Source organism: Pleurodeles waltl, chromosome 4_1, assembly GCF_031143425.1.
Source record: "Pleurodeles waltl isolate 20211129_DDA chromosome 4_1, aPleWal1.hap1.20221129, whole genome shotgun sequence".
Classification (NCBI taxonomy): Eukaryota; Metazoa; Chordata; class Amphibia; order Caudata; family Salamandridae; genus Pleurodeles; species Pleurodeles waltl.
In genome coordinates, this window is record NC_090442.1 from 768,792,541 (window position 1) to 768,805,240 (window position 12,700).

The 12,700-nt window shown below is 45.0% G+C and overlaps 1 protein-coding gene across 2 annotated transcripts in view; it reads right to left on the bottom strand.

The window, feature by feature from the left end:
- Positions 1-6,149: 6,149 nt before the first annotated feature.
- The window catches only part of CALU (calumenin), a 70,125-nt gene continuing 63,574 nt past the window's right edge, over positions 6,150-12,700 (bottom strand). For both annotated transcript variants that reach the window (XM_069229408.1, XM_069229409.1), the window contains exon 7: positions 6,150-11,675. In XM_069229408.1, coding sequence (XP_069085509.1) covers positions 11,571-11,675 — 105 coding nt within the window. In that variant the 3' untranslated portion in view covers positions 6,150-11,570. The remainder of the gene's footprint in view (positions 11,676-12,700) is intronic.

The following is a 12,700-nucleotide window of genomic DNA, read 5'->3' on the forward strand; positions in this document are numbered from 1 at the left end:
AGGTGGGCATGGCGAGTCTGTCCCAAATTAAATGAGGTCATCACCTTTAAGAGAAGAGGCACAGGTGCGAAGCACCACTTAATCAGGAACCACTGTGAGATACAGAGGCTTGGATAAAGAGGCTCGCAGCTCACTCACCCTCCAGGCAGATATTATGGCCAAAAGAAAGGCTGTTTTAATGGTGGGCAGCCTGAGGGGGACAGTTTTGAACTGGCTCAAATGGAGCACTCGAGGTACGCGAGAACCAGATTCAGGTCCCACTGAGGCATAATGAAGGGGGGAAACTTGTGTACAAGCCATTTTAGAAACCTATTTACAATAAAGGACTTAAAGAGGGTTGATCAAGCATCCCTAGAAAAGCAGATACATAAGCCTTAAGAGTGCCCAGTCCAGAGCCCTGCTGTGCAAGGGACAGAATTAAAAGATTTCTCTGTACAATATTTTACAAATCTTTGCCAATGGCAGACGTATACTGTTTTTGTGAAGGAATGCCTGGCTGCTAAAATAACATTACAGACTTCCGGAGGAAGGTCGAAGGCTGTCAACTGTCACCGCTCAATCTCAACGCATGATGGTGCGGAGTTGACTCCCCTGGTCCCCTACTGCTGCAACAAAAGATCCTCCCAAAGGGACAGCCTGATCGATACTCATTTTCAGACGCTCATGATAACCTTACTTTCCGTGCCCAATCCGGAGCCACAGGGATTACTTGGACCTGGTCCTTCTTGATCTTGAGAAATCTTGGCAGGAGTGGTTTGGGTGGAAAGGCGTGCAGCAGACCTGAGCTCCACTTTCAATGAAAAGCTTTGCTGAGCGATTGCTGCCTTGGAAACGCCAAAGTGCAATACTGGTGACATTGCATGCTCTCTTTGGTGGCGAACAGATCTAACAAAGGCTCGCCCCACTGCTGAAAGAGTTCTTGTGCCACCTTCGGGTGGAGACATCACTTGTGATCTGCTAGGCATCGATAGCAGAGTTCGTCCACCCTGCGATCAGAGAACATGCCAGGTGTTGAACCACCACCAGGGTTATGCTCTGCTGTTCCAGCCATGTCCAGAGACGCAGGGCATCTTGACAAAGGGTCCACGGGGCCCCACCCAGCTTGTTGCAGTACCACATGGCAGTGGTGTTGTCTGTGAACAACTGCACTAACTTCCCCTTGACAGAGAGAAGAAATGCTTTCAATGCCAGCCTGATCGCACGGAACTCCAGCAGATTGATGTGGAGTTCAGATTCCGCCAGAGACCTCTGATCTCCACCTCTCTCAGATGACCACCCCCATCCCAGAAGTGACAGCTGTCACTACTGTGAGATCTGGGTGGGGAAGGGAGAGGAATCTGCCTTTGACCCAAGCGGTTCCTAATCCACCACTGCAGGTCTTTTGCAGCTCTTTCTGAGATCTGGACCATGTCAGAGAGACTTCATTGATGCTGTGCCCACTGGGACTTGGGGTCTCACTGCAGAGCCCACATATGTCATCTGGCATGATTTATCTGCAGGAGGCCATGAGGCCAAGCAGCCTCCGTCAATCTCACCAAAACTCAGGATAGGGGCTGAAACATCAGTATCATAACCTGAATATCCTAGACTCGCTGCTCGGGAGGATAAGCCCGAAACTGCACTGTGTCCCAAACAGCTCCCATGAAAAGGAGCGTCTGAGAGGAAGTTAGGTGTGACTTCGGCACATTTATAGTTCACCCTAGTCTGGAGGTGGGAGACAACAGCCTGGGGCGAGCCTGCCTTCAACAGCCAGTCGTCCAGGTAGGGGAAGTCTGAAACCCCTAACCTGCGCAGACCACGCCCATCACCTTGGTGAACACCCGGGGGGTGCTGGTAAGGCCAAATGGGAGCATGGTAAAGTGAAAGCACTTGTAGCCTACCTTGAACTGCAGGTAAGGACTTTGGGCAGGCAGGGTGGGAATGTGAAAATATGCACCCTGTAAGTCTAGTGCTACCTACCAGTCTTCCTGGCCAAGGGCAGACACGACCCGAGATCAACATGAGCATCCTGAACTTCTCCTGAAGGATGAGACTAACAATCAATAGGTCTAAAATAGGGCAAAAACCCTTGGTTTTTTTGGATATCTGAAAGTAGCAGGAATAACAGCCACTGCCTACTTCTGATATCAGAACCATTTCTATTGCTCAGTTGGTCAAGAGAGCCATAACTTCCTCTTGGGGCAGAAAAAAATGATCCTGTCAGCCATTCGAATGTCGGCTGTATTGGGGAAGGGGAGGCATTGGAAAGGCAGTCCTGCAGAAACAAACTAGAAGGGCTTGGAGGCTGCAGTTGCCGGGGGCTGGGTGGCTGATGACTTCTGGCTTTCAGACTCTCTAGTTCAGAAGACACTTCACCCACGACCTTCCATAGCTTGGGAAGCTTGCGGCGGCAGGCATAGGGTTGGTGCGTTAGTATGCTCTTTCTGTGGCCACGAAAGGCAGACGCTAGACAAGGTCGCACAGAAGCCCAAGGACTTGGCCATATCCCGGGAGTTCTCAGAGCGCTCTAGCACAGACTCTACTTTTTCACCAAACAAGCGAGTCCCGTCGAAGGGCAAGTCTACATGGTTTGCCTGGATATCCCCTGAAAAGCCAGATGTTCTCAGTCAGGTGTGGCGGGGTAAGGCCGCAATCGAAGAGAACACTCTGCACAGCAAGTCAGTTGTATCCAAGCCGCACCTAATGGTGAACTTTACCGCATCTCTCCCCTCTGAGCAGAGGAGAGGATGGTCTGGGCTTCCTCAGGAACCTGCGGCAGCACTTGCGCAAACTTATCTCATAACATCAGTGAGAAATGGCCCAAAAAGCAAGAGGTGGCCACCAACCTTAATGCCAAGCTGGTGGAATAAATCATCTTCTTCCCAAGCTGGTCCAGCCTCTTGGATTCCCTGTCCAGGGGAGCGGAAGGGAATGCACTGTGGGAAGTTGAGGCTTGGACTACCAAGCTTTCAGGGGTTGGGTGACTGCTGAGGATACTAGAGGCCGCCCGGGGCAGAGTGATGGTTGTGAGCAATCGTCCTATTTACAGGAGCCCCTGTGCAGGGCTTGGACCAAGTTCTGAGCAGGACGTCAGTAAATGCCTCATTAAAGGGCAAGAGGGATTCGGAAGTGGAAGTCCCAGGCTGAAGCACTTTAAACAAGAGGTTTGTACACTGAGAGCAGTTCAAGGTCAAGAACCTCTGCTGCCCACCACCATTGCAAAAGAAAGTCCCTCTTCTGTAGCCACATTGGGGGGAAGGGGGAGTTTGGAGCAAGCCAGAATCTGAGGAGGCATCCAGTCCACTGGCCTCTCCTAGTTCTTCATACCAGTCCACATATCTCTCTAACTGGTGTTATAAAGGGTCCAGTGACGCCTTATAATCGTCTTCCATGCCTGGCTGCTAAAAAATAATGCTCAGGCAACGATCTGGCACATGTGGGGCTGCCTGCGCCAGAGAAGCATGCGTGGGTACAACTGGTGCCAGTCGGGATCCATGAGACCCCATCGGAGCAGAGGTCGAAGCAGCAGAACCTGATGGGGTCTCCTCCCAACCCACAGGGCCCGAAGGTGCTCCTAATTGTCAGTCATTTTGAATATGCAGCACATGGCCTCGGAAAACTCTTCCAGCTCCCGGGAATGGAGGGAGGAGCAGTCTCAGAACTGGTTTTGATTCCACTGAACCATGTCTGGTACGCCAATGTTCTAAACTCATTGCATCACTGATGGATAAGGCGAAGTCCGTTTAGACTACTTCTTTCTGTGCCTCTTTCCCAAGTGCTGCAAGGACCTAAGTTGGGAAGAAGGGGATCTGGGTCTCCTGAAGCAGTCCCACGACCTTCTTCTCGACTGGGACCTCAAAGGAGTCACACCAAATGGCGCAAACTTCCAGGCCTCAAGCAGCTTTAGGGACCGCTCCCTCAAAACCTTAGGTGTCAGGCAGTCCGAGCACGACTTCGAGCCATGGTCGCACTCGAGACACCTCAGGGAGACAAGGTGAGGGTCCGTAACCAATATGGCGCGGTGGCAGGCCACCACAAGGCTTGAATCCTACCTTTCAAGATGTCATCTAAACACAATTTACAAAAATACTCCAAAAAAACGTTGAGAAAATGTCTGTCAAAAAAACAACAGGAGGGTAGTGCTCTCCGGATCTGCGCTAACTTGTTCAGAAAGAAATAACATCCGTGCACCTGGGTGCGCCTATAGAGGTGACCGCGATGTCACATCTGGTGCGATGACACTACACGGAACTGAACTGGGTCACCGGATGGCGTGTGCAGGGTATTGGTCAACCAAGTTTCCAGATCCAGTCCGATGCCTGTGGAAATTTAAAGGTACAGAATCTGCAGCTTTAAGTCTACCAGATACATCGTTTGTGTCTCCCCCACCAGGACCAGCAGACCAGTCTGGAGTTCAAGGAGTTTGGCACCCCCAATTTCGCAAGTGTTTTTGCATGCAGTCTGGGGAGTATATAGAGAGAGTTGTTCAGAGTGAGGTCATTCCCAACTCCGTCAGCGCTACATATCTATCAAGGGGGTCCGTTCGCACCTGGGCAGGGATACAGATGACCTTTTTTTTTTTTTTCCTTCTTCAGAGAATGTCCTCTCCCTTAGTAGGTGGTTTCGCTGGCATGTCCAAGGCCTGCAGTTGTTCCCTTTAAGGTGTGTTTCCTACAAATCAAGTCTAGGGCGTTTCTACGCAGGTGTTTGAGCACAAATAACCAACGGATTCTCCTCTAGACCACATTAGAGCACCCCATTGTCCATAATAAGCAGCATACAGTACCTGAGGCTTTTTAGTAAATTCAAAAAATTTCACCTACCGCTGAGAGGGAAAGCCTCCAGAGGAGCCCACGCTATCAGGGTCAACCCCAGGGTCACCATACACAGTTCACCCTGATTAAGGAGGAGACTTTCCAAACTCCCCACCCATGTCCAGGACTGTGGATCTGTTAGTTGCAAAGAAAGTGATGGTTCATGTGTCCTTTGTTCCACAACCCCGGTATCTGCTGCGTCGCCAGCATCTTTTGCGGGGTGTCCTATTCGCCTTGGCTCCCTTGCCATTCCGTCGCCCACAAGTACGCCAGCCCTCTTCTAGCGATGAAAAGTGCCATGTCTTGCCTTCCCGATCACTCATTATACAAGGTTGCCATGAGCGCGTGCCACCTGGAGTATCACGTTCTTGTCCCGGTAGTCGAAAATGCAGGTTATGATTGTTCTTAGGGAGGGGTTGGCATGGGTGCTCTGTGCGCTCTCTCCACTGTGGTGAACAGTGTAGACAGTAAGATCTTCTAGTAATAGGTCCACCCACTGGCCCTCAGCACCCCACCATCCAGGAGTTTCACTCTGCCCTCCTGATCTTCAAGTTGCTCCACCATGTCTGTGGCCTGCTGCGTGAGGGACTGTAACTGGGACTCCCAGCAATTTGGGGCCCCTTGTCAACGGACGACCCATGTGAGACCCGGACAGCAAATAGGAGGGGTACAGAAGGGTCAGGCTAGTGGCTAACAAAATGGACAATTACATGGTCCCACAGGGGCACACGGAAAGAGAGGAGCAGAGTCTGTGCCAATGGGGAGCCCTCATTGGGGGCAATCATGGCAGTGATCCAAGACCTCAAAGGTACTCTAAGTTGGACACAGTGACAATCGATGTAGCCGTACTTGGAGCTGATGTTCAGAAGTTAAAGTGACAACAGCAGAAACGCAAATTGCGCACCTTCAGTCTACCACTAAGACATTGGCAGCCCTAGTTACAGTCCCTCATGCAGGAGGCCACAGCCAGGGCAGCGGAACCAGACAATCAGGAGTGCAGAGCGAGATTTCAGAATAGTGGGGGTCCCAGAGTGGACTGAGGGTCAGTGTGTGGACCTATTCGTACAGGATCTTATTGTCAACACTGTTCACCCCGAGAGACTGTCAACGTTTTCTTCAGTGGTGAAGTCACACAAATACCATAAACCATACCACATACCATATGGAATCTGCAGCTAGAAGTCTCTTTCAGATGTTGGCTTGCAGGCTGGTTTGTGATGAAAGTGAAGGGGGACAGACCCAGAATTCCTAGCATGGAGGCATCAGCTACACAGAGACACAATCATCGAACACCTTAATGCCTTTAAGGAAACACATACAACCACCTAATAACAAAACACAAGATCAACTCCTAAGCAAATGTAAACAATTTTATTGAGGAAAAAAAAAACAATTTGTGGTTTGTAATAACACAATATAAAATGTTACACTCATGGAAAAGTGAAAGCTCCAGAGGTGAGGTTTGTGGTGGTAGATACTTCCGCCTATAAGGATCAAGAGTCTTGAGGTTCTGGCTGTTCAGTGGATCAACAACACTTTAAGAATGTGACCAAGTGTTATAGCAGTGGCTTATAATCAGTACTGCATGCTTGGAAGCCACCTTTATGCTTCTCGCTCCATGTTGATTTGGTGTCCAGCAGGGGTGTGGTTAAAAAGTATGAGAAAATGGCAAGCCTTCCCAATGGGGCATCAAATTAATGTAGCCGCTGTTGCTATAAGATCAACATTATTATCTCCATGGTTTCCATCTTCGTAGATGGCGTTTAGGTGAATATAGAGGGCACAAAGAAATGTTGCCTTCAAATTAACGAAATGCAGCAAATGAAACGTGTAGCAACATACTTCTCTTTAAAGAGGAGTCACAATCTCACACGAACAGAGCATAGCTGTGTGAGAAGCAAATGTGTGAAAATGAGTTTCTAGATTTCATTCCCTGGCAGCCTTCTACACTATATGTACAACTAGTACAACTAGTGACCGTAGTCCTAGTGTGTTAAAACTGTGTTAATGTGTGGCCTGGAAGGTGGTTTAACATAAAAAAAATAAAAAAAAAACACTGGCATCCAGAGAACTGGCTTATAGTCAGTGTTTTTCTCAAATGAATCTTAAGGGCTAGGACTGAAAACTACACAAAGAACTTGTGTTATGCCATAAATGTGGGTAGGTCAACATGGTCTGTGTTTTCACCATATCAACAAAATCCGACTCTCCAGAGATCTGAACACATATTAAATGTTTTTGAAGAATAACGTGTATTTTGGTGCTTGTTGCACCAAAGTCATCATAGTAAACACTGTATTGTTTCTCAGTGTTAAATTATGGCAGCTTTGATCTGCCAGCATTCACAGAAGATTGAGGTATTTAACACACTTGGTAATTACTAGGTGTGGTATATACCACCCAACTCGTGATTCCAACCCTATGCAACAACGGGTTTGCACAGGGGTCAGAAAAAACTGATCAATTTAGAATGAGGACCTTAGGTGCCAGTGAATGCTCAGCCCTGCCGGTCATTCGGAGGTGCTAGTCTTCTGGAAGCCCACCAATACCGGCTTTGGAGGGTCCACATTCATCCAATATTCTTAACACTGCAAATTCCACCAGGAGGGGAAAAAATAAGAAAACCCACAAAAGGCAAGTAGGGCTGGCAAAGTAGGTTAACCCTCTACCCTCTCGCCACTACACTTCTCCAAACACAGCACAGTAGGGTGTCAACATTTCTACAGTTACAAAAAATATAATTTGACCACCTGAAGCACAGTGAAAAATCTTCAAACTTATCAGATGCAAAACTTTCACAACTACTTACAAAAATGTATTTTGTGTTAATGTTTAAAAGCAATGCTGTTCAACATAAAAGTAGAAAAAACATACAAGTCACATTGTACTACAAAAGTGCAGAATGTTAAATATTTCAAGAACAAAAGCTTAGTCAGAAAGAAGATGGGTATAAATACACTTATGTGAAAACCTGCTCCACAGAATGTGGTCAGTCATTTAGATACTAAATTTAGTATTGTGGGGCTCTGTCTTTTAGTCGCACACACGTTGGCAACAATTGAGTTTTTTTTTCTTATCACCATTCGTTATTAGTTTCGCCAAAGCAGTTACAGCAGCAATCCACTGCAAACCCAACACTTTCACACATGACTGTGCCAAATTGGAAGGGTCATACACAGTGAACACTGCTTCCAAGATCACCATGTTTGATGACAGAACAGTAAGGAAAAGCCAAACGAATGTGCTTCAAAATGCTATTTTCTTTACATTAACCTTTATTTTTTCTTGAATGGCAAGACCTCTCTGTCTGACCAAGATTCTATGAGAGCATTCTCAAGGTATTTGTTGAACTTATTCAAACATATTGTTTCCAAATGAGAAATAGCAGTCACACATTTAAGGGGAAGCGCTTCCCAACACTTCTAACTCTTGACACACAGTGAGGTACTTCACAACTTTAGGAAATTCGAAAAGTATAGAATTTACGTTCCACATCCCACCACTCTTCACTAACAACCTGTTCATCAGTGTGAACGTTTTCTCTCCTCCACCTTCCCCTTCTCCCATTTAGGTGGGCTCACTGTCCTGTCCTCTAGTTGAGTCATTCTGAATGCTGAGCAAACATTCTTTTAGGAAAAAAAGGGGGTTTTGAGTTGAATAATATCAGATAGAATATTATCTGTAGAGTGCGTCAGGACTACCCTGCTAAACAGGCTTTTCTTACTTTAAGGAAAATTATCTTGTTTCAGGTGAAATATTATCTACCCGCTTTGTGTGGGAGACCATCCAGTTAAGCTCAGAGTTAGCAAACCTGCCAGCTTCACATTTTAAAAGAATTAAAAATGGTCTAAAAAGCGCAAAATTAAAAACTGGGCACAAAGAAATAAGAAACTCAAGGTTACAAAAAATAGGTCTTACAGAGTTCCTTCCAATGTGTGTATTGATTTTTCATCCAAAAATGCGGAGTGTCATCAGGCCAAAATTAGGGCAGGGAAAGCATTAGAAAAGGGGACTTAAATGTAAAGTATCACTGAAAAGAGTGCACTATTACTGATGATCTGCACAGGACAATGCAGGAATGAAGAGGTTTTTGAATATCAAAGAAGAATACATCAGGGTTGAATGTGCTATGCTGAAATCACTCATAGCACGGTCAGTGTTTGGCTGATGAGAGTTTTGGTTTCCTAAAGGTGCGGGGGCTCATGAATGAAAATCCTGACAACACTACAGATCACAAAGATCCCCGTTGTCGTCTAGAAATGATGCAAACACTGGTGCTTATCACATTTCAAAGACATCAATGTCTTCAGGTTGATCAGTCACACAAACACTCACTAAGACCAGATACACAGCTTTCATACTGCAATAGATTTCTAGTTAATCTAGATACATTTAAGATTACATTGGAAGCTATTACCCAAGTGTGGTAAATAAACAAAGCAATGTCTCAAGCTACAACTTTGCTACATCACTATCAAACCAATAAACATCAATGAAAATCCACAGAAAAAAAATTGAATTTGGAAATTCTGTAGTAACTGGCAAAGTAAACCACGTTTTTCAGGAAAGCAAGACTCAAGTCCCCTGTTCACACTCCAACAAAGATACATTTTGTAATTTTTACACACTGTCTTTATCTGGTGTTAATTAAAAACATCATTCTCTGGCAAGTCAGTCTTTGGCAGGATTATTTTGAGGCGAATTAGGCACCTGAACAACACCAAGGCTTATGATAGGGACTTTGTTACCGAACTTGTTTATTCAATTGTGCAATCAACTAGGAAACATAAACAAATCACTTCTCTTAAGATCTGAAAGGATGCTTTAGCAGCCAGACATGCTCAAAGCACTGGTCTTCTGCCAGTGACCGACCGGACACACCTTTCCCAGAGACATGGAGGAACAGTTCTGGATCTGGAAAACCCTACACTACCAAATGACCATAAACGTAAAAGGGCAAGTCTCCATGGGAGTGCTTTATCTGAAAGCACCCTTCTGCACGTTACCAACGTGTTTCTACGAAAAGGCACTTTTATAATAAAAAAAAGTACTAAAAAGCCTCAGAAAACAAATCAAGTGAATCAGTGCAGACCAAAGAGTGATGTCGTTGCCCTGTTGTCCAAAAAGAACACCCAAATAAATCCAATGCAGAGCTCCTGTCAAGTTTGGCATTGCTTTAGTACATTATAACTTTACCAATTTAATCTACCAAGACTAAAGTGTTAATATTGACACTATTCAATCGCCGACCACTTCGTATTCTTTTACATTATCTGAGCAAACTACACACAGTGAACATAGGACTTCAGAAAGCACTCGTCACACGGTTTGAAAATGTAGGTTTCACTTTGAGCAGGTAGGTGGCAGCGCTTGAAGAGCTAATAATAAGTGTATTTAAATATGTGATTAATGATGGTTCTATACAAACAAACAGAAGAGGGATTTTGTGATGAGACCCTTTTTCGGAGGCTGCTTTAAATACAATCATAGCAGAGGCCTTCCGCCTGTAACACAGTAGAGGAGCGGCAGTGTTCGGTCATTCGGTATAACATCTAAGCAAAAGAAAGGCACCGCCCTGGTTACCTCCGGATGCCCCTAGTTCTGCATGTAGCTTCTTGCCTTCATCTACCAGTGTCTAGCATTTACATGTGACAGCATCTGCACCACTTGTAGCCTTGGGCCTATGCAATCCATGAACATTTATAGCTATTGAAGCAGCACTGTGGCGCTTCATTGTTTTAACAGCTCTGACAAACATTCGAAGAATGCCTTTTTTTTTTCTTTATCCATCTCTATTACGTTTTTGATCTTTCAATGTTTCAAAAATTAATTTGTATTGCTTTATGACTTCAGCATTTACCACCAAACAGTGATGTGCTTGTACATGCAATGGCATAGCACTAGCACACTAACAACTCTGCACTGGGGAAGTGACTAACAAGTTATTTTAACATACAGCTCATCACAAAATGTAATAACTAAGGAATAACACAGTATAGATTGCTTCCGTGATTGAGCCCAACGAGTGACATATTCGTTTGAGACTAATGCGGCCCTGTATCTCAAGCATCCATTTCTTTCTGAAAAAGCTTAAATAACTGTAGGACGGCTTTAGTAAAGATTCCAGTCTAACTGAAAACTTCACGCTGAGCCTAGTTTCAACCAAAGGTTGCAGGCAGCTTCTGAAAATCCAGAGAGGGATAATGCAGAGTACATTGCAAGGAGGATCATGCACCAAGTGTCACACAACAGGGAACATTGATACATCCAAACAAGACACTGACTAACTGGGCACGCAATGCAAAGCAGGAGCCCAGACAAGTAAAATGGGAGACACAGAATACCTCTAATAAACATCGTTGGGCATAAAGGAGATGGAGGAAGGGTTGTAAGAATGTGTTGGTGTAACGGTGAAGCTGCTCCTCACCATGAGTACAAAATTATTATTCAGAAGTCCTACACTCTATTTGCAAAACCAGACAATAGTAGTATGGGTAAAGTGTAAAAATATATGACGATCTTCAAATCACACTGCCCATACTCAAACCCTCCCTCAAAAATGTACAATAGGGGAACAAATAATAACGAAAGAATAAGCACAACGCTGTCCTCGCTCCATGATTAGGGCGCAGTATATTCACTTCTCGTGGGGGCTGGACTGGGCTTCATACTCCTCTTCAGGGACCTCAACAACAGCTAATGTGTTTTTGTGCCCCTGCTTCCCTAATAAATAACTTATTTTCAGGACGCAGGCTGGGTGCAGCTGCTGGAAGGATCCTAAAATTCGTCATGCCTTACTAAGGCTTCACCAAAATCCGTCGCCTGACTGCCCACAAAGAGGTCATATTTGTCAACAATTTCTTCTTTGGTTAGCCGTCCATCCTGTGGAAAAACAGGAAACGCAAAGGTTATTAAAATATCCAAAACAAGGCAATATCTACAAGAAATGTAAGAACATGTTACTGATCAACAACACTTGTTACAACACGAGTCAAAAATTCTGTCTTAAATCTGCCATGTTGCTGGCAGATTTAGTATCGCATCCTTGAAGTGATACATTCTTAACTGACTGACATATGCTGTCAAAATATCAATCCCTAGTAATCATATTAATCTTAGCGCGGATGACATGTACTAACTATAGAACTAAATTTAGCATTTTACTCTGCATGAATAGCGAAGACAATCACATGATAGAGACTTCACCAACACAAGTGGCTGCTCTAGAGATCCTGGCCTGACACTTAAATTAATTCCTAGTTGTCAAGCATTGGAATAGAGCAAACGACACTCTAAAAAATGTAAAGGGACAAAGTCCTATCCTCATTCGGGGAACTTCCAATTGAGTTTTCTGTGAAATGTATGTGACAAAAAGACGCCTGCTTCAATAGAATGACCAAGGAATCACCCCGTTGTAGGTAATTATTGTACTAATACATAGTAAACATGGAAAATGACAAACATTTTTCCATGAAGTAGTACTTGGAGACCTTGATTTTATCTATGCAGCACCTCCTAACAAAGATGAGCTTTTCATCTAAACCTAAACAATTATGGCCGAGTTAGCTGAGCACTCTCAAAATCAAAGTGCGAGGCTACAACTCAATTGCAGGCCAGGTGCTCAAGACTCCTCACCAACTGGCCATATTATTTCCATGTTCAAAATCATTATCAGAAACACTCAAAGCTCTGCTAGAGAGGTGATGAGAAAACACAGGCAACTCCTCAATCCCTTTTGCCACTGCCAGTTTCACATCTGGGGATGAAAGGAATGTGGTGTGACCTACCCTACTCGCACATTTCTTGGCTAGTTGCCTTTATAATATCACAGTGAAAGTTGGGGAAAAAGCACCGATTTTTCAGTTTTTCCAAGCAAAGCCCACTTAAGTCTTTGATAGTATGCATTC